The sequence below is a fragment of the Cucurbita pepo genome, chromosome 10 (assembly GCF_057944985.1).
Source record: "Cucurbita pepo subsp. pepo isolate OVF chromosome 10, ASM5794498v1, whole genome shotgun sequence".
Classification (NCBI taxonomy): Eukaryota; Viridiplantae; Streptophyta; class Magnoliopsida; order Cucurbitales; family Cucurbitaceae; genus Cucurbita; species Cucurbita pepo.
In genome coordinates, this window is record NC_141807.1 from 611826 (window position 1) to 631365 (window position 19540).

The 19540-nt window shown below is 34.8% G+C and overlaps 2 protein-coding genes and 1 long non-coding RNA gene across 13 annotated transcripts; 2 read left to right on the forward strand and 1 right to left on the reverse strand.

Annotated features, from left to right (window-relative positions):
• Nucleotides 1–3967: 3967 nt before the first annotated feature.
• LOC111804180 (mannosyl-oligosaccharide 1,2-alpha-mannosidase MNS3) lies at nucleotides 3968–10782 on the forward strand. Of its 10 annotated transcripts, none has more exons than XR_002816472.2 (8): nucleotides 3968–4360; nucleotides 5391–6346; nucleotides 7239–7500; nucleotides 8943–9140; nucleotides 9253–9401; nucleotides 9482–9765; nucleotides 10256–10360; nucleotides 10596–10782. XR_002816472.2 is itself a non-coding variant. In XM_023688896.2 (7 exons), exons 1-6 carry the CDS (start codon nucleotides 4283–4285, stop codon nucleotides 9738–9740), a joined length of 1902 nt encoding a protein of 633 aa, XP_023544664.1. In that variant the 5' UTR covers nucleotides 3968–4282; the 3' UTR covers nucleotides 9741–9765; nucleotides 10256–10566. The 10 variants fall into 10 exon arrangements, 2 of the variants coding, with proteins under 2 accessions (XP_023544664.1, XP_023544667.1); XR_002816471.2 differs by having other exon boundaries at nucleotides 10601–10782; XR_002816469.2 differs by having other exon boundaries at nucleotides 10256–10352.
• Nucleotides 10783–10849: 67 nt separating this feature from the next.
• On the reverse strand, nucleotides 10850–14221 carry LOC111804181 (uncharacterized). Of its 2 annotated transcripts, none has more exons than XR_002816474.2 (5): nucleotides 14032–14221; nucleotides 13838–13908; nucleotides 13353–13477; nucleotides 12491–12551; nucleotides 10850–11053 (listed from the first exon to the last, which is right to left on the reverse strand). It is a non-coding gene; the product is annotated as an uncharacterized LOC111804181 (long non-coding RNA). The 2 variants fall into 2 exon arrangements; XR_015422736.1 differs by having other exon boundaries at nucleotides 14069–14220.
• Nucleotides 14222–16709: 2488 nt separating this feature from the next.
• LOC111803381 (choice-of-anchor C domain protein, putative (Protein of unknown function, DUF642)) lies at nucleotides 16710–19407 on the forward strand. Its single transcript, XM_023687748.2, has 3 exons — nucleotides 16710–16820; nucleotides 17951–18448; nucleotides 18531–19407. The coding sequence occupies exons 1-3, from the start codon at nucleotides 16733–16735 to the stop codon at nucleotides 19127–19129; spliced, it is 1185 nt and encodes a 394-aa protein (XP_023543516.1). The 5' UTR covers nucleotides 16710–16732; the 3' UTR covers nucleotides 19130–19407.
• The last annotated feature ends 133 nt before the right edge of the window (nucleotides 19408–19540 follow it).

Consider the following 19540-nt stretch of genomic DNA (forward strand, 5'->3'; position numbering starts at 1 on the left):
CTATTTTAAAACATATTACCCAAAAACAAGAATTCTATTATTATTTCAATCTCGTTGTTTGTTATTTTACGTGTGCTCCTAAATAGCTGTAAATGGTTATAATTTTTTAATGCGTGGAATTTTTTTATTTTCAATTTTCACAAGAGAGCGATATTGCAATTATTGCAAAAAAAAAAAAAAAAAAAAAAAAAAAAAGGAAAATGCGTCCAATCATTGATATTATAACGGAAAATCAAAAGGTCAATTAGAGGAGATTTTTTAGGTCGTGAGATAAAAAAAAAAAATTGTTTTTTTTTTCTTTTCAAATTTTTAATTATGGTTGTGTTTTTTTAACAAACATAATAATCTATAAATAATGTTTTTATAAATTTCATTTTTAAAAAAATAAATGATAAATGATAATTAAAATGTATGAATTGCAATTAATTTTTAAAAATTGGGTGTGATTTTGCTGTCAATATCCCATTTAAAAAAAAAAAAAAAAAAACAATAATAACAATGTCTATGGTTGCATGCTTTACAGTTAATATTGACTTCTCCAAAGAAACTGAATACATTGGAAACTATGGTCTAAGAGATTCAATATGAGCTTTTATCAAACAAGACAAACCTCTCCTCTACATAATAACTTTTTGGCTACAATTCATATGAAAATTTCCGCGTCTTCATATGTTTTTATCGTCAAACTGAACTAAACATTTTTATAACAAATGAATTTATTTTTATTTTTTAAAATTAGATAAATTTAATTGATTAAAATATTAGCATAAATTTCATAATTATAAATAAGTTGAATGATTTTAATTTTGTTAGAAAATCATTTCGGATCTAAATATCAATAAATATATTTTTTATTTTGTATTGTGAGATTACAGATTCAAATCTTGATATCAACTCGACGAAGACAAGAAAATAAAATGAAGCGTCGAGGACAAGCAAGAATTGGGCCCGAAATGAAAAAAAATAAGTGAATTTGTAGATTAAACAATAATAAAGAAGCTTTGAATCCAACGGCGGTCAACATTGGGTTATTGGTGTGCAGCCAGCAAAACATAAATTAGGTCATTTTTATTTGCTTGGGGGACAAGTTAGTGAAAATCAATGTCCAATGTTGGGTTTATTTCATCATTTTAGATTTTTTTAAATTTTAATTTTGGAATGAAAAGATTGAAGGTTGGACCTTTTTTCTAATACACAGACTTTATACCATATTTCATGACTTTAGTGAAAACGAATAACAAGAAAATTGAGAGAAAATAAATATAATTTTTTAGAACAAAAAAAAAAAAATAAATAAAAAATAAAAAATAAAAAAAGCCAACATTTAGTTTGAGTGACCTTTCAATTATATGACATAATAAAGTTTTTGGATAAAAAGGCAAACTAATTTGAGGATATTTCTTTTAAGGAATATGGATTTATAAAAATAACAATTAAAATGGTTAAATCCATTTTTTTTTGTTTGATTTTTTTATTAATTATTAATTATTATTATTATTATATTTTATCGTACACATTTTTATTGGGCCTCTTTTTAGAATGAAAGAACAAGTATCCCCGACCAACTGCCGTACGGATAATGATAGGTTACAAGGGTTTGAATGGGAAGAAAATAAAACAAAGAAAATGGAGACCCGTGATCTATGATTTTCTTATTTACAATAATAATTTTCTTTATATTATTCGGTCACCTAATTTTATGTTTTAATTTTTATTTAACATTCTAACTAATTCATTTTTATTCCATAATCGGAAAACTGGGAATTACCAAATCAAGACACCGGAAGAATGACAACGCAGTTTGCGACGGACAGAGCAGACGCCGAGATCTACCAACGGCGACGCTCTCTTCAAGCAAAAATCTCAAGAACTTCTCGGTCGATTCTTTCTTCCTCGAGGCCTTCTCCCCTTAAACGACATCGTTGCGGTTGGCTACAATCGGACATCCGGTTTCATTTGGCTCAAGCAGCAAAAGAAAAAGGAGCGCCGGTTCGCCGCCATTGGACGAACTGTCATGTACGACACTGAGGTCACCGCCTTTGTCATCGAAGAGCGCCACCTCCGCCCTCTCCGTGAATAAGAAACTAACGAATGACCACTACTAGCAGATATTCTTCTCTTTGTGCTTTCATTTTCGAGATTCCCTTCAACATTTTTAAAACAGGTCTTGTAGGGAGATGTTTTCACATCTTTATAAAAACTGTTTCGTTCTCCTCTACGATCAATGTGGGATCTCATAATAAATATTAATCGAGATGTTGATGAATCCCTACCGTGAAATTTTATTTCTTTTACCCATTTGAATTTTTCTCTCTTCTTATCGTCGCTAATGGATGATAAAAGTCCCACATCTATTAATTTAGGGAATGATCCTGGGTTTATAATCAAAGAATACTTTGTCCATCTTGGGGAGACCTTTTGGGGAAGCCCAAAGCAAAGTTATGAAAGCTTCTGCTTAAAGTGGAAAATATCATACCATTATGGAGTCATGTTTATCTAACCAAAGATAACAGAGGTGTTTATCTAACTAAAGATAACAGAGGTGACGAGACTAGAGGTACAAAGGCTCGCATGCATGAATAATAAAATTCCATTAAGCTAAGCAACTTCACATGCTTTCTTTCCTAATTTCGGGCATATTAAGCAAACAAAATATTCACACAGACATCTCGAAAATCACTTATTTATTAATCTTGTCCTAAAAAATGCAACAAAAAAGAAGCTTCTTCTATATATATAAATAGAGCATATATTATAGTCTTTAATGTGTCACATTTTCAAGAAGGGGGAAGTTTTATAATAGCAGAAAAAAGAGGAAGAAAGGTGGAACCGACCTCAAGGGCGGTGGGTGGCAGCAGAGAGATGGCAGTAAAAGGCGGGAGATGATGACTGAGGGTTTTGGTTGTGGCAAGGAGACGAGCCAGAGGGAGGGACAAAGCCCTTTGGGAGCATCACGGAGAAAACTCTTCCCTTGTTATTGTTATTGCCATTGCTTTCAAACCTGGCTGTCGTCTTCTTCTTTTTCTTCTTGCTCTTCTTTTTTATCGCCATTTGTAATTTGTTGGCTTTGTACTGATCTACTGCTCGCTGTGGGTTTAGCAAGAATGGTGTGGTGGGTGCGCCGCCGTGGAGGGTGGTCCGGTGACGGCGGAGTTGTACGTCTGATCTGTAGGGAAGGAGTTTTGCGGAGGAGGAAGAGGAGATTAATAGAAAGAAGAGAATTAGAGAGAGAGATTTGGAAGAATGGGGATTGAATCTTGAAACCCATTTCACGTTTGAGAAAACTTGAGTGCGGATAAATATAAATTGAGGGAGGTTCGTAGTAGTAATAATAATAATAATAATAATAATAATAATAATGTAAATTTTCAATAGATAATAATAATAATTACGTTAATAGTTTTTGTATTATTTGATGCATGAGAAATGAGTTTAATTAATGTTGTAATTTGCTCTTAGTCAACCACATTTCCCTTATTAAAAATAAATAAATAAATAAATAAAAGTCTATTTTGCGAGGCAGGAATAAAAAATTATTTGTTCGGATAACTATTAGATTAGATGTATTATTAGTAATATATTTTATTTTTATTATAAATTGACAGTTATATTGTGACAATATCTAATTTTTTGTTGGACTAATATAAAAAAAATTTATTTAACATCCGAGTGAATCAAGTAAATTATTCATTAGAAGAGATGAACTTTAATTCGATTTGAAGGAAAAGTCGAGGTTCGGTTAAAAAAAAATGTGTATAAATCAAACCATGAATGGTTGAATTGATTACTTTGGTTCGATTCCTTCAACTAACTCTGAGGAACTGTTATTGGTTATTTAAATGGATTTAATTAAATAATATGAGTTTAGAATTACGAGTGAAATAAATAAATTTTAAAAAAATAATAATAAATAAAAACTGTTCCCTTCTCATTTCGTACTTAAATGTCGAATTGTTGTGATGTTCGCGGAATAATGATTATTCGGTTTAAATTTCGCACACCTTCTTCCTCTCCTCGTCTCTCTCTGTCTACGACGCATAGACCTTCACCTGTTCTTGTGTATCAATCCATACGTACAATTGCTGCCAATCCAGTTCCCGCTCAATATTTTCCGATCATCTCTACCGGTAATCATCGATCGGACGATGTAAGAAGAGCAATAGGAATCCGTCGCCATTTTTAAATCTCCGTGTCTCTCTCTCTCTCCTTGCGACTCAGGCCTCCGAGCGGAGCGGAGAGGAGGCCAACCGTACGCAAGCCCTAGACGGAGATCCGATTGAACATGTCTAGTTCTCTACCGTACTCTGTGAAGGATGTTCATTATGACAATGCTAAGTTTCGACAGAGATCCTACTTGAAGGTCTTTCTATGCTAGATCTTGACTTCTTCCTCCATTTCAATTTCATGAAATCTGATTGCATAACAGGCACTGCGTTTGTGCGATTTATTATTCGGTTAACGTTTGGAAGAATTGGTAGCTTTCTAGTTACATTCTGCAACGAGTATTTCTTGTTTCTTATTCGTTCTTGAACTTCGATTGTGCCTTGAACAACTTTACATTCTCCATGTGTAATTGTTCTTACTGATGTCATGTACTTTATTTAAGAATGTGATGTTGCTTCTGGAATGGAGACGGCCTGGGGGAGGTTAGAAACTCGACGGTATTGATCATCTGGATCTGTTTGAATAGTCATTTTCGTTGGAATTGCATGCATAATTAGTGAAAATTATCATAGAAATGCCAGATTGAGGATATTTTGCGTTTTGCGAATTAATCAGGGGCTATGTTGCCAGTTTAGATTCTATGCTTAGCTGTTGGTTTGTTGTGACCAACCTTTCATCTGTAGCATGATGGATGTTTGATCCTTTGTGATTGATGTGAAATTATACTACGTTCATAAACGTATAATCTGCGTTGGTGGATCTTCTTCTGTAAATTTCAGACTCGCCAATACTTTTGGATGACTTCCCAAACAATATGAGAAAAACAGAGAAGATAATTTAGCTAAAAGTACATTCCAGATTTTTCAGGGAAGAATAAGTTTACATCTCTTTTTCACATGTCTGAAATAGACTCTACACTACATTTTTAGTGTCTAGAAATTTCTCCCTCCAAAATTCTGTGTTGAACTGCTTATCTAGCACCTCAGACGTGCAACTTATCCCTAGAATACTTCTCTCATGTTGTTTTGAGATAATTATTATTGTTAAACCTGTGAATTGTATATAGTTTCAATTTTTCCAACACTGAATATAGTGACTAATTATTTATTTATTTTTATTTATCGTGTCATACCCTAGACAATGTCACCCCAAGCTTTAGTTATTCGATATGGGGTGAAATTGTTTGTTCTGAGTTATGACTCAAAGTTATCATCTCGTTTTATCAGGTGATGACTCAGAATTTACTCACTGGTAGCAGAAAACGCGAATGTCTAAGTTGTAGCACGGGGAAGTTTCTAGTATTACTTTTGGTCTTTGGCTTGGCATATCTGTTTTTGACAAGTACTCCTGTCCATGTTCCCAATCAAGTGGCCAAAGTAAGTGAGAGTAATGAGAAAGGAGAGTTCAAGATTAATGGTGGCATCAACTTCAAGAACTTATGGAGGAGAGCTCCTAGGCTTCCTCCTCGATTACCACCGGATGAAAAAGGTAGCAATACTAGCTATCATATTGATCCAAACATGCTAGTCTCTGAGTCTTTATGGATTTCAAGGCAACAGAAAGTGAAGGATGCTTTTATCCATGCATGGTCCGGCTATAAAAGGTATGCAATGGGGAATGATGAACTCATGCCACTGAGCCAGACAGGAACGGACGGGTTAGGAGGTTTAGGTGCTACAATTGTGGATGCCCTTGACACTGCCATGATTATGGGTGCTAGTGATATTGTCTCTGAGGCAGGCTCATGGGTTGAAAAACACCTTCTGGATAGAATTAAGGAAAAAGGTCAAGTCAATTTATTTGAAACTACCATACGTGTTTTAGGTGGTCTTCTAAGTGCATACCACTTGAGAGCAGGAGAATATGGGAAGAACTTTGAAAATGAAGGACCTAAGCCAGCTGTTTATCTAGAAACCGCTAAGAACTTGGCTGATCGTTTGCTAAGTGCTTTTACCTCCAGCCGAACCTCTATTCCTCTCTCTGATGTTGTTTTACAAAATTTCTCGGCTTATGCAGCTCCTGGTGGATTAAGTAGTACATCCGAAGTTTCTACTTTGCAGCTGGAATTTAATTATCTTAGTACTGTTTCAGGCGACCCAAAGTATTCAGTTGCTGCCATGAAGGTCTTAGAACACATGAAGAGCCTTCCGAAAGTGGAAGGTTTGGTTCCCATCTATATTAGGTATGGAGCTTTTACATCTAGCTATAAGCATAGTTACTTCTTTTATGCATTTTTTGCTATGATCTATGGATGCCTGAGAAACAGATATAAATTCGACGTTGAACATTCTATTTCCTTCTATTACTTATATATTTATCCGTTCATGTTTTCTCATTGCGAATGAATGAAAACATTATTTGAAATGCAAATTTTTTCGCATCAAAATCATTGAGATGTGTCAAAATATACATATTTAAATAATGTGTCATAACAAATATCTCTTTGTGAATTATAATCTTAATGTTCTTTTGGCCAACTAGAAAGCTTTGTTGTGATCTTCCTTGATTTGGAGCTTTGGGTTTAGCTCTCCTCCCTTTTTTTCATTTTTTTTTAATGTTCACATTTTTTGTACAGTCAGTAAAATGGATTCCATTCTTTTTAAAAAAAATTGACTGTCTTGTTAGCATGCCCATCCATGCTTTGCAGTGTCTAAGATACGCCTTCGATTGAACTTTTTGGCATGTTGGCAAAACTCTATTTCGAGTCATGAGAGGTTATTCTTCTGAAGCCAAAAGTGAACATGTAAATTCCATGGGTTAAAAGATCTATGAAACATTCATAAATGGTTATTGTCGTATTAGTTTTATTTTATTTTTTCAGGAACATTTGGTCTTGTGGCAGTTTGTCCTCTTCGAGCATTAATCCTGAAATGGTTCACTTTGTATTTCACATTTAACTTTTGAGTTTTGGTAGTTCAATCACACCGTTAGCTTTTTTATTACTATGTAGAATGTGGTTCCTTCCGCATTCTAAATCTCCCTGGGCCTTTTGGGTTTTGAAAGATTCCTTTAATTTTGAGGATATGGTGATGACTAAATTACTTATTTTCACGTAATTTTCATCTCAATTGCAGCCCTGATACTGGCGATTTTATTGGAGAAACCATAAGACTGGGATCTCGAGGTGATAGCTACTATGAGTATCTACTCAAAGTGTGGATTCAGAAGGGAATGAGAGAAAACAATAATTTCACTTATCTACATGATATGTATGATGAAGCCATGAAAGGTGTTAAGCATCTTCTTGTTCGGAAGTCTGTTCCAAATGGGTTGGTTTTTGTTGGAGAATTGCCTTATGGATCAAATGCTGCTTTTAGTCCGAAAATGGACCACCTGGTATGCGTTATTTCCTCCTGTATGTAATATTCACTTATCTGGTAGACGAGCTTATGGTATAGTCATATGGCTATATATCAAGGAACACTGGCTCAAACTGAGAAGTAATTTGGAAGATTATTCCCCAAATATGGGAGTTGATTGATTTTTCTGCAAATCAATCCATCTAAGTTATTCAACTTTGAAATGTCTCTGGATGTTTAGAAATATTATATAAGATTGTTGACATAGTCTAGGGCTATATACTTATCTTTCATTCACCCTCAAGATCATTATTTCTGTAGTTTATCAATGGAAACAGTTCCATTATCTTGAAACCTGTTATATAGTACTTCATGTGCAATAGTCCTCGTGTTTTTGTTACAGATTTAGGATGTTAGAAATTGTGTTGAATACAGTTTCACTTTCTCAAGTACATTATACAAATCTCTTGCTCCACTGCTCTGTTCACGATTGGCCATTTCATCTGTTTCTATGCCGTGAGAAAAAGTTTATGCTTTAGAGCTTCTTTTCGTTTTATGTGTGCAGTGTTGCCATTTATTTGAATCATTGAACACTTCTTTGAATGCTGTGTTATTTGATTGAGCCGAAGTGTCATGTTACTGGAAAGAAAGTTGGGGAATGTAAATGCCATTGCCTGCATAAATATATCTTCCTGTTCCCTTGAATAAATGCAAGGAGGGTTGGGTGTAAATCTTGCTTTATTGTACATCAATTATGAAAAAGGACAGATGTCGGTTTTCAAGTACTGAGGAAAAGTTTCGCCTCTTAAGTTAGTTTTTGGGGAGAGAACCCCCATTTGTCACAAGCAAGTCCCATTGGTGAGTTTATGCAAAGATGAGATACAACTGAAAACATGATATGTGGGAGGGAGACTGTTGAGTTTATTTACGAAGGGGCTGAATATTGGTAAGTATTAGGGAAGGCCCACATCACAATTTACCTTAGGGAGAAAGTTTGTTTGATACAAATAGTGGTAGAAGGGGGGGGGGGGGGGGGGGGGGGGGGGGGGGGGGCGTGGAATGGCACGAGTAAATAAGAATTAAAGTAACCGTTAGCTGGCATCCCACACGTCCACATTTTAACGTTTTAAGGTAATTGTGCTTTGCACATTTTATCTTCTCTCTTTTTTCTTTTTTTTTTTAAACATTTCATTCAATGAAATCTCCTCATCTCTTTATATATTCGTTTGGATTTGGTAACTATTTTAGTATTTAGTTGATGAGTTAACTAAGCATTCATATTTTCTTTCCATGAATTATCTACGTTATTGTGATGTGATTTTTTCTTCAAGACTTAATTTTATTCACGAACTCGATGAGTTAATACTTTGATCCTTCAGATCATTGGTAATCTGAGTAAAGCAATGTGACATAAACAGCATAGTAATCCTCGTTTCGTTTTGGAAAAGTACTGGACTGATAAACTTTTGCCTGTTTTAGGTATGTTTCTTACCAGGCACCCTTGCTCTTGGTGCCACCAAGGGAATGAGCAGGGACGAAGCAATGAGAGAAAGCTTGTTGAGCTTTGACGATCTGGAAAATCTAAAACTGGCAGAGGATCTAGCAAAAACTTGCTTTGAGATGTATGAAGTAACCTCAACCGGTCTTGCCCCAGAAATAGCTTATTTCCATACTGAGGTCGGTTCCATAGTCTATATTATATATTGTAAATTTGTTCCCAATATCTTTTCTTTCCCCAATTGTCATGCTGTCCATGAATCTTAAGACCCTTGGCTCATTATTTGTCCAGGAATATTCCGAACAAGGTCTCGGTGGTGGAAATAAAAAATCGAAATATATCGATGACATAATAATCAAGTCACTGGATCGTCATAATCTGTTGCGGCCTGAAACAGTCGAGTCATTGTTCGTCCTGTATCGTATCACGGGCAACCCAAAGTATGGCTTCTACAACTAACCATGTTTTATATTCACATGGGATGGAAATAAAAATGGATGCTTATGTGAACGTACCGCAGGTACCGTGCATGGGGCTGGCAGATTTTTGAAGCATTCGAGAGGCATACTAAGGTTAGTAGTGGTGGATATACATCACTAGATGATGTTACTTCAATTCCGCCCCGGAGAAGGGACAAAATGGAGACATTCTTTCTGGGGGAGACTCTCAAGTATTTGTACTTACTATTTGGGGATAGTTCCGCGATTCCATTGGATAAATATGTGTTCAATTCTGAAGCACATCCGCTACCAATTGAAGGCAATGCTCCGATGAAATGATACCAAATTTGCGTCGGACGGTAAGGTAAATTTCTTCTATTCTTCAAAATATTTGCAAATTCATATTTTTTATATTAAAAATAAATAGTAATCAAGTTTAAATATTATTTTGGTCGCTTTGGTTTGTTTTTGTTCTCGTACTTTTAAAAAATCTTGATATTTGTATTCTTAAAAAGTGATCATTTTGCTTCCTTCATTTAATTTTAACTTAGACGCTTCATTCACTAATATTCTTTTGTTGTCATAAAACTTTATTAAATTTCTTGCTAATAATGATCAAAATGGTCACTTTTTAAAGAGTACAAAAAAATATTATTTAAACTAAGTAATTTTGATTATTTCTTTTTAAAAATGTGAATAATGCTTTGTTTAATAAAGTTTAGTAGCCATAGTAAATATTTTTCATTTTTGTGAGCGATTGATATTTAATCTTGATATCGAATATAGTGATTAATTTTTACAATATCTATGATTATTGTTTAAGTTATAATTTTAAAATATTTTATCTAAATTAGGTCGGCAACTAATAGTTCCACGTTATAGCTTACGGAAGCCTGTCATGGTAGAATGGGAGAGAAGGCATAACTTGCCAATTCACATTAGCAGTAACAGGTTTGTCGGTAATTTACCTCCTTTTACTGGAAATGGAAATATTATTTTTATTATTAGCATTAGTATTTTCTAGTCTCTGCATCAGTCTTATCTTACAGAAAAATTTTGGACCGTGATTAAATTTGTGCACATGTAACCATTTTTCCCAGTTTTCTCATAGAATAATTGCTTTAGAATACTAAGTTGAATATGAGTACGAACTTGTACCACGGTAGCTAATTGTTTCCATTTGTTTACACTCAGAGCAGCTTCAATGTCTCTGTCATCGGTGGTCTCATCTGAAACCAGTTTACTATACCATTCCAGAAACATCGGTGGTCTCATCTGAAACCAGTTCACTATACCATTCCGGAAAATAAATTGAATTTATGTTTTCATTAAAGAATTTTGGAATCATTTGCGTTCATAATTAAAATTTTGAATTTAGTCTTGTTTTTTTTTTTTTTAAATTACTTGAAAAAATAGTTTTAATATCTAGAATGTTGAACACCAGCTAATTTAAAAATTACCTCGACAAGTTCAGAAATGGATTCGTTTTTCAATCAAACGCCAGGGTTTATAGAATGGAAATCCTCTGATGATTATAAGTTGAGAAACACATGATATCTAGAATGTTGAACACCAGTTAATTTGAGTTAAAAAATTACTAACCAAATGTAATTGATTTGCACGACGTAATCATTGACTGCATTCTTTTGTACCTGAAATATAAATTCCACATAATGTTAATATAATAATAATAAAAAGAGAGAGAGAGAGATTCAGCTATTCTACTCACAATCCCGAACATTTTTTTCTCTTTCTTTTATTAAATAAAAAATTAAACGAATAACGTATTTTAGAGTATGTGAATCGTAAATTATCCTACGGCAAATTATTTTATCGATAATAATGCATTTAATCTCCTAAAATGGTGCGAAGGGACAAAAGTTCCCAACAGTTACATCTGCACTGATGAGCAAAACCAAATTTTCGATTCTTTCTCTATTAAAACTATTAAAACAGTTTTAAAACTATTACTTTGGTGGATGGAAGTACCACATCCCCTAATAATTTAAAGAATGATTATGAGTTTATAATCAAATAATACTATCTCAATGCTAATTTATATGGGATTATAATCAAATAATAGTATCTCCATTGATATGAGACTTTTTGGGAACCCAAAGCAAAGCCATGAAAGCTTATGCTCAAAGTGGACAATATCATACCTTTGTGGAGGGTTGTGTTCGTCTAACATGATATCAGAGTTACGCCCTAAACTTAGTCATGCCAATAGAATCCTCAAATGTCGAACAAAGGACTCCAAAAGAAAAGGAATCGAGGCTTCTCGCATACTTTCTTCGAGGGGAGGTGTTGGTGGATGAAAGTCCCACATCACTAATTTAGGGAATGATGATGAGTTTATAATCAAGGAATACTATCTCCATTGGTATGAGGCATTTTGGAGAAGTCCAAAGCTTATGCTCAGAGTAGACAATATCATTATTGTGTAGGGTTGTGTTCGTCTAACAAAAACCACCTAAGAATATGGCTAATAAGAGGTCGCTAGAGATAGACACATATTTTGGAACAAAGAATTCTGAAACCAGATAGGAATAGAGTGAAAAGGGAGACATACTATGAGTTCGTCTCCCCAAGATCGCAGCCGATCAAGAAATTATTAGAAGCACTTTATGACTGATTCAAATGCTATACCGTATTATGTAGAAAAAGGCGTGAATAAATATAATACGCATGCATGATAAAGCATAGATTACTAATTTCCTTTTTCAAAAAGAACAAAACAAAGTGACCATCAATATTTGAACCTCGTCTCGTAATGCAAGGATTTGAATTCAGAAAATTTCATCAACGATCCATAAGAATCGGGGCAAATCGTCATATACCAACCAAAAAGATAAAGCACTAATTGTAAATTACTATTATGTCCAAATGCATGTTAAAGCAATGCTAACTTCCTCTCTTTCCAAAAAAAAAAAACAGAAATAATAAAGTGATCATCAATACTTGAACTTCGTAATGCAAGAATTTGAGTTCAGAAAATTTCATCACCGACTCATAAAAATCGGGGCAAATCGTCGAATTCGATCTGAAGGCATGTCTTATATCTAAATGCATGATAAATAAATGCTAACCTTCTCTCTTTTGCTCATCTGCTTCTCTTCCAAATCTTCGATAATTGCATCAGTGCGTTTCCTGTAATGAAAACTTGGAATTATTGTGGTCAGAGATAACGCGCACTCATAACTACAACTATTGCGCACAGGTATGTCAGCCTACGATGAATGAATCCACTAAGACGTAGAAATGAAAAATATTTCAAGAACACCAAATATGCAGGAATGCAAGCACGAATACCAGCATTAAGAGAATTGTTAGATTGATAAGAATAAGACAATGCAGAAGTTCGTGCTGGTAATTATTAATGTTAATCACATGCTATACACTTCATCAACATTGCATTGCTCGAATTAGATGATGTTATATTTTTCCGTGGTAACAGCTCCTACACTACCTCCCGGGGCAAGGGGTTCAGATTTCAAATAAACATTTGGATATATGCATTTGACAACTACTCAAACAAAAGTCAAGATAAGAATGTCACCAATTAGCTAGGATACCAGTTTTGAAATTGAAATTCTCCTTTCACCTATTTGATTTTTTTTTTTTTTTTTTTCCAATTATGTGATTTGAACATCCCCACTCCCTCCTCTTAACTAAATCCAGATGGCCTCTCGCCAGAACAATCCTAAGGGATCGTTTAGCTGCAATTATAATGGACCATTTTTTCCTGAACGGCGCACTAGTAACTCATTGCTTGTCCTAAGCGATGGATAAAATCCTCCAGATCGACACAAAGTTGCTGTCGGCCGGATTAGGTAAATGAATCTTAAAATTAGATCAGAGATAGCAAGGAACCAAGCAACTTCGATGCTGAAGAATGTTAGCGCAACGTAAATCCACGACATACTGAAAGTAATTGAGACAGAAACATACTATTCATCAGCGAGATAACCAAGTCTCATCCGAACATTTTCATTTGGCTCTGATAGATCTTGCTTCACAAGAATATGGCCAACTAATTTGTAAACAGTTGCATCCTCTTGCAGCAAATCCAACTCCTGCATAACGCCACGAAAGAATGCAAGAATTAAAAATAAAAGGCTTACACGCCATATAACAATCGATCTCGGACTTGACGACGACAACAGCGCCCTTCTTGATCAGTAGAATACAGTAGAAGCAAGATAATGTATTCCGAAATAGAATTTAATTGATGTCGCTCTTTATTATCAATTCAGTGTTACCTAAGAGACTCGGAAAAACGACTCAAATAACACAGACGTGAAGCAAAGTCGAACACGAAAAGATTTGAGAAGAAATGCATACAACTTCAGACAGATTCATATTCACTTTTAAGTTCTCATAAACCAGGCAAGAAGTAGAGATAAGGCGTAAGTTGAGTGAAGAAATGTTATGACCTTGAAAGCAGACTCGTTTTCACATAGCTCTGTATCACACTTCGCTCTTGCTTAGTAATTCTTCGCAAGGCCTGGCAAATCATTCACCAAATCAGAATTTCGAATCATGCACCAGATCTTCAAACAAAAATTTGCACAAGAAAATGCGTAGAATCGTGGAATAGTGGAATTTGAGGGAATGAAAATGTAATTACAGAAATGCGCGAGCAGAATCTTAGTGACGATGCTTGCCTTTCTGAAACTTTCTAAGATCTCTGCCTTTCATCTTAAGATCTCGCTGTAGCTCATTCTGAAACTTCGTTGCTTCGGCTTCTTTCTTCGCCTTCCTTCGTCGGAACAATAACAACTGGTACGATATACGTCCCTCGCGGCAAATAGTACAATAACGATTTATATACGGCTGATCTCACAAGCCCCAAAATCGCCCCAATTCAAGACTGGCATTTGGGGATATTTTCGTAAATGCGCGATTTTTTTTTTTTTTTTTTTAATCCAATTTTGATTTCTACCCTTCGTTCAATTTTTGTCCTAAAACATTCAACTTTATGTGAGCATTATTTAATATGCGCCATATGAGATATTATATTATAAGAATAATAACGTAATTACCACAGTTTTTTATTTTATTTTATCTTTTTTTTATAATCATACGTTAAATAAATAAATAATCTATATTATAAAAATTCAACTAAGGTTGAATAGATTTGCTAATATTAGATAAATAAAAATACATATAAAATGATATTTTACCTTAAATTACTTATTAATTTTCAACGGTGGTCTATTTATTTATTATTATTATTATTTTTTTTTGTCGATTCAATATAATTCATGAAATAAAACGCTTATCATTAGTTTATTAAATATGTTAAACCCTTGAGATTCTATCACTTTTAATAGATTTGTTAATTAAAATAAGTCTTTATTTAAATAAATACATAGAAATTATTGTATAATTTTATTTGTTTTATAATATGCTTATTTTCAGAAAGTTACATGTCAGACAAACGATATACACATATTAAATTTTAGGTTGTAATGTGAAAATAATTTATTTCCTATAATTTAATTTTTTAAGTGTATTCTTTTTAATATTTATTATATTTTAATCCAGAAATATTTAAATTAAATTCATAGATTTTCAACAAATCTTTAAAATATTTTAGTAATTTGAGAATAAAATTAGCTTTTATTAATTTTTCCATTACATACTTAGAAAATGTATTTGCATCATGTCTTTTTTGTAATTAAATTATTGTTATTACTATTTAATCAATTTCTATCAAAATTAAAATTAAATTATGAATTTAATCTTCAAGCTTATAACTATATTTATTTAATCAATAACTTTCAAGTATGTCTAAGAATTCTCTTTTCTACCTCTACTTTCTGAATTTTTTATTTTACAACTAAATAATTTTGAGCTGCAAATTAATATATATTTTAATGCATAATTAGAAATATAAAAGGGAGTATTACTTGACCATAACCTATAATTTTTTTTTAGTATAATCGTCTTAGTTTTCAAAATATTATATTTTTTTTACTCATTCAAAATGAATATAATTGAACGGAAATTAATATTATTATTTTCTAAAAAATTAAAGGTCCATGTCTCTAGGCACTTTGTTTTACTTGAAATAATATAATATTAAAATCTTGAAAAATGGCTACGACAAGACTTAAATATGGGTGGATCCCCTACTCTTCATCATGGAGCCTTAACGTGCGAGAATATGGCCTACGAGCAGCACCAAATACAAGTGGACCTGTTTCATTTATTTATTATTATTATTATTTTTTTTTGTAAACTCACTTAAAATTTTTATTTATTTATATTAGATATGTGACGGTGAAAATTACTCCGAGCAAATATTATCTTTTCGAGCTTTTCTTTAAGATTTTTAAAATATGTTTATTATAAATAGAGTTTAGTTCAAATTTGATTAGTGCACCGTCTGGTAACCTAGCTATGATACCAATTTGTCACGATTCAATTTATTGAAATCTCGAAAATTGGGTCGTAACGGTTGGATGAAAGACCCACATTAATTAGAAAAAGGAACGAGCGACAGCGAGGACGCTGGGCCCCGATGGGAGGTGGATTGTGATGTCCCACATTGATTGTGAGAGAAGAACAAAACACATTTTATAAGGGTGCAAAAACTTTCTCCATAGAGGGTCATGTCCTAAACTTAGTCATGTCAATAAATTGATAAATTCTCAAATGTCAAATAAATGATTCTAGAAGAAAAGGAGTCGAAGCTTCCTCCAAAGCATATAGTAAAAAATGACTAAAAAGAATTGAAAAGTGGAGACCGTCTGCGAGCCCCACGGAGGTCTCGGCGGTGGATGGGACCCGCTCTGAGAATAGATGAGACCACAGTTCTCAAAACACGCAAAAGAGATGAGTACTTTAACAAAAGGGTTGGAAAAAAGAGGTTCATACCAAAAACGTCTCCTCTAGTGGGAACACGACACTAAACCCAACCCACTCACCTTTTTCTTTTTCACCTTCTCGAAATCTAAAAAGAAAAAGAAAAAGAAAAATACCCCACTTTACCACCATATTTTTAAATTTTAATTTCGGTTCAAAATTATAAATAATTTTACTGGAAACTAGTTCTAAAACTAGTAAAATAAAAAAATAAAAAAATAGTAATAGAACAATTTTAAAAGAACTTAATGTTTTTTAAATTTGTATAAATAAATATATATTTCAATGTTATTTGTTGGACGTTATAAGTAGAATCTTTTGGTAAGTGACACACTCACTTTCACTCTCACTCGCCCACTCTACCAAACAGCATAGAGAGGTCAGAGCAAAGCCACTGTTACTGAGGTGAGAGAGAGAGAGAGAGAGAGAGAGAGAGAGAGAGAGATTTGGGGAAGAAAATGGCGGATAGCCCTAAATTTCGCAAATGGGCGTCTCTTATTCTGCTTGTTTTTGCTCATTTGGCTTCTGAAATCGTGGCTGAAGATGGTACGCTTCTCTCTGTTTTTCTCTCTTCATTTCCTTGTTCTTCATTTTTCCATTAAATGCTCATAAGATCTCATAGTCTCATTTCCTCGTAATTTTCCGTTCATTTTGTTTCTAATTTCGTAGTTTATTCCAAATCATGTTTCTGCATAAACATTTTCTTGGATTGGAATTTTCTTTCGGAGGAATTAATTTTCTTCAAACTTGTTAGCTTCGGTCAAGTTGTTTATGAATCCCACGAACTATTTTAGCTAAAATAGAAAGGCATTAATCGCTTATAAACACCGCCCATTGCCGCAAAACCGCCGCTGCAGAGGGCGGCCATACCGGTGGTTACTATATTCGTGAAAGGAATAACTCGCCGTTCCGATCTGACCATTTCAAAGATATTCCCTGTCTCCACCACTGTGCTGCAGAGATATCAGTCTTGATATCAACCCCGTACTCATTTCCAATGTTTTTCTTTATATTTCTTATTGTGTATAAATTTATAAATATAAATTTTTTAGTCCCAAATGAGTCATTAAAATTTATAGTAATTAATTGAGTTCGAATTTTATATATAATTACTTAGGTAATGTGTAAGGCTATTTTTTTAAGGCAATTTTATTGATTATCAAGTGGGCCTACGGGTTTTCATATTTTTCTTCTTTTTAGAAAGACAAAATGACCAGAATAGACATTTTCCCGCCAGGAATTTGTCGCTTTCTTCTTGATCTGACAAAAGAAAGGGCTTCATCCTTTCCGTATAAAGAGAATTGATCCCGAGCGATTTTCGTCATTTCACACTGTATGTCTTGATTTCCCGGCGGTGGGAGAGACCATTATTATTATTATTATTATTTTTTTATTTAAAATTTTCGTTTGGGAGAATCAATGTGGAAATGAGCTGGACCCAAAGAGAGGGTTGGGCCCCACGCGTTAATTTGCTCTTCACTAATTGTCGTATTGAAGTCCCTTCTTCAATTCCCGTACGTGGGCGCCCACCCAGTCATTTTCTTTAATTGATATGGGCGCCCTCGATCAAGAGATTCCTTTCATCTTTACCTTCCTTCTAAACGACCTCGTTTTATTTCTTATTTTATCATTATTAAAATTTCACATTACAATGGCCTTGTCGACGTGGTGGTCAGGGTTGGTGGCAAACGGGGATTTCGAAACACTCCCATCAGGCGGGTTCCCAACGGATGGAGAAATAGAAGGGCCCACCTCGATTCCAAGCTGGACACTAAACGGCACCGTTGAGCTAGTTGAGTCTGGGCAAAAACAAGGTGGGATGATCCTCATTGTACCGGAAGGAAGACACGCAGTGAGATTAGGGAACGACGCCGAAATAAGCCAAGAGCTGAAAGTGGAGAAAGGGGCACTGTATTCAGTCACCTTCAGTGCTGCTCGCACGTGCGCCCAGCTCGAGTCCCTCAACGTGTCGGTGCCACCTGCATCACAGACCATAGACCTTCAGACTTTGTACAGCGTCCAGGGGTGGGACCCTTACACTTACGCTTTCGAACCCGATGATGAAACGGTGCGTTTGGTCTTCCGCAACCCTGGCATGGAGGATGACCCCACCTGTGGCCCCATCATTGACGATATTGCTATCAAGAAAGTTTTTATTCCTGATAGACCTAAAGGTATTTTACATTCTTCCCAAGTGATTTCTAAATGTGGTGCAAAGCAAATTTGTGATTAATAATTATTGTTTTTTCGACGCAGACAATGCGGTGAACAATGGAGATTTCGAGTCCGGTCCATGGATGTTTAGAAACGGTTCACTGGGGGTCTTGATCCCGACTAATCTGGACGAAGAAACGTCGTCGTTGCCGGGTTGGATCGTGGAATCAAACCGGGCGGTCCGATATATCGACTCGTACCATTTCAACGTCCCACAAGGCAAACGAGCCATCGAATTGCTTTCAGGGAAAGAAGGCATAATTTCTCAAATGGTGGAAACGACCCCGGAAAAGCCGTACACCATGACGTTCTCTCTAGGCCAGGCCGGCGACAAGTGCAAGCAGCCACTTGCCGTGATGGCGTTCGCCGGAGATCAGGCTCAGAACTTCCACTACACCGGCCCCGATTCCAACTCTTCGTTTCAAAGCGTGAACCTCAACTTCACGGCCAAGGCCGACAGGACCAGGATTGCCTTCTACAGTGTTTATTACAATACAAGGACCGACGATATGAGCTCCCTCTGTGGCCCGGTCGTCGATGATGTCAGGGTTTGGTTTTCTTCCTCTCGCAGAAATGGGCCTGGAAATTGGGCTTTCGGAGTTGGACTTGGGCTTTGGTTACTTGCTTGGGCCTTGGTTTAAGCCTCATTTTGGGTTCCGCGGAATTGTCGGCTTCCCACGTGTATGGGCTTGGAGTTCTGGCATGACAAGAACCACTCTCTACCCAAAAGCTCGCTCTAGTTTGTATTACGTGCTTTGCTTTAGAATTTAAAAATGTGATAAATTATGAGAGTCTCGGACTGATATGATATTGTCCACTTTGAGCATAAGCTCTCATGGTTTTGCTTTGAGTTTCTCCAAAAGACCTCATACGAATGGAAATAGATTCCTCACTTATAAACCGATGATGTTCCACTAAATGATTCTCAGCACTATCATTATTTTGTAGCACTATCATTATTTTGTTTCTACTCTTTTCTTTTAAAACTAAACTGTTATTAACTAAATCTTATCAATTATCTTACCTTTCAACACTATCAATTAATAAATAGA

Bases quoted from the DNA above. Each gene is read 5' to 3' on its own strand.
- LOC111804180 (XM_023688896.2), top strand. From the start codon at position 4,283: ATGTCTAGTTCTCTACCGTACTCTGTGAAGGATGTTCATTATGACAAT. The intron at 4,361-5,390 runs GTCTTTCTATGC...TCGTTTTATCAG, and splicing joins GACAGAGATCCTACTTGAAG to GTGATGACTCAGAATTTACT. The intron at 6,347-7,238 runs GTATGGAGCTTT...TCTCAATTGCAG, and splicing joins TTGGTTCCCATCTATATTAG to CCCTGATACTGGCGATTTTA.
- LOC111803381 (XM_023687748.2), top strand. From the start codon at position 16,733: ATGGCGGATAGCCCTAAATTTCGCAAATGGGCGTCTCTTATTCTGCTT. The intron at 16,821-17,950 runs GTACGCTTCTCT...CGTGGTGGTCAG, and splicing joins TGAAATCGTGGCTGAAGATG to GGTTGGTGGCAAACGGGGAT. The intron at 18,449-18,530 runs GTATTTTACATT...TTTTCGACGCAG, and splicing joins TATTCCTGATAGACCTAAAG to ACAATGCGGTGAACAATGGA.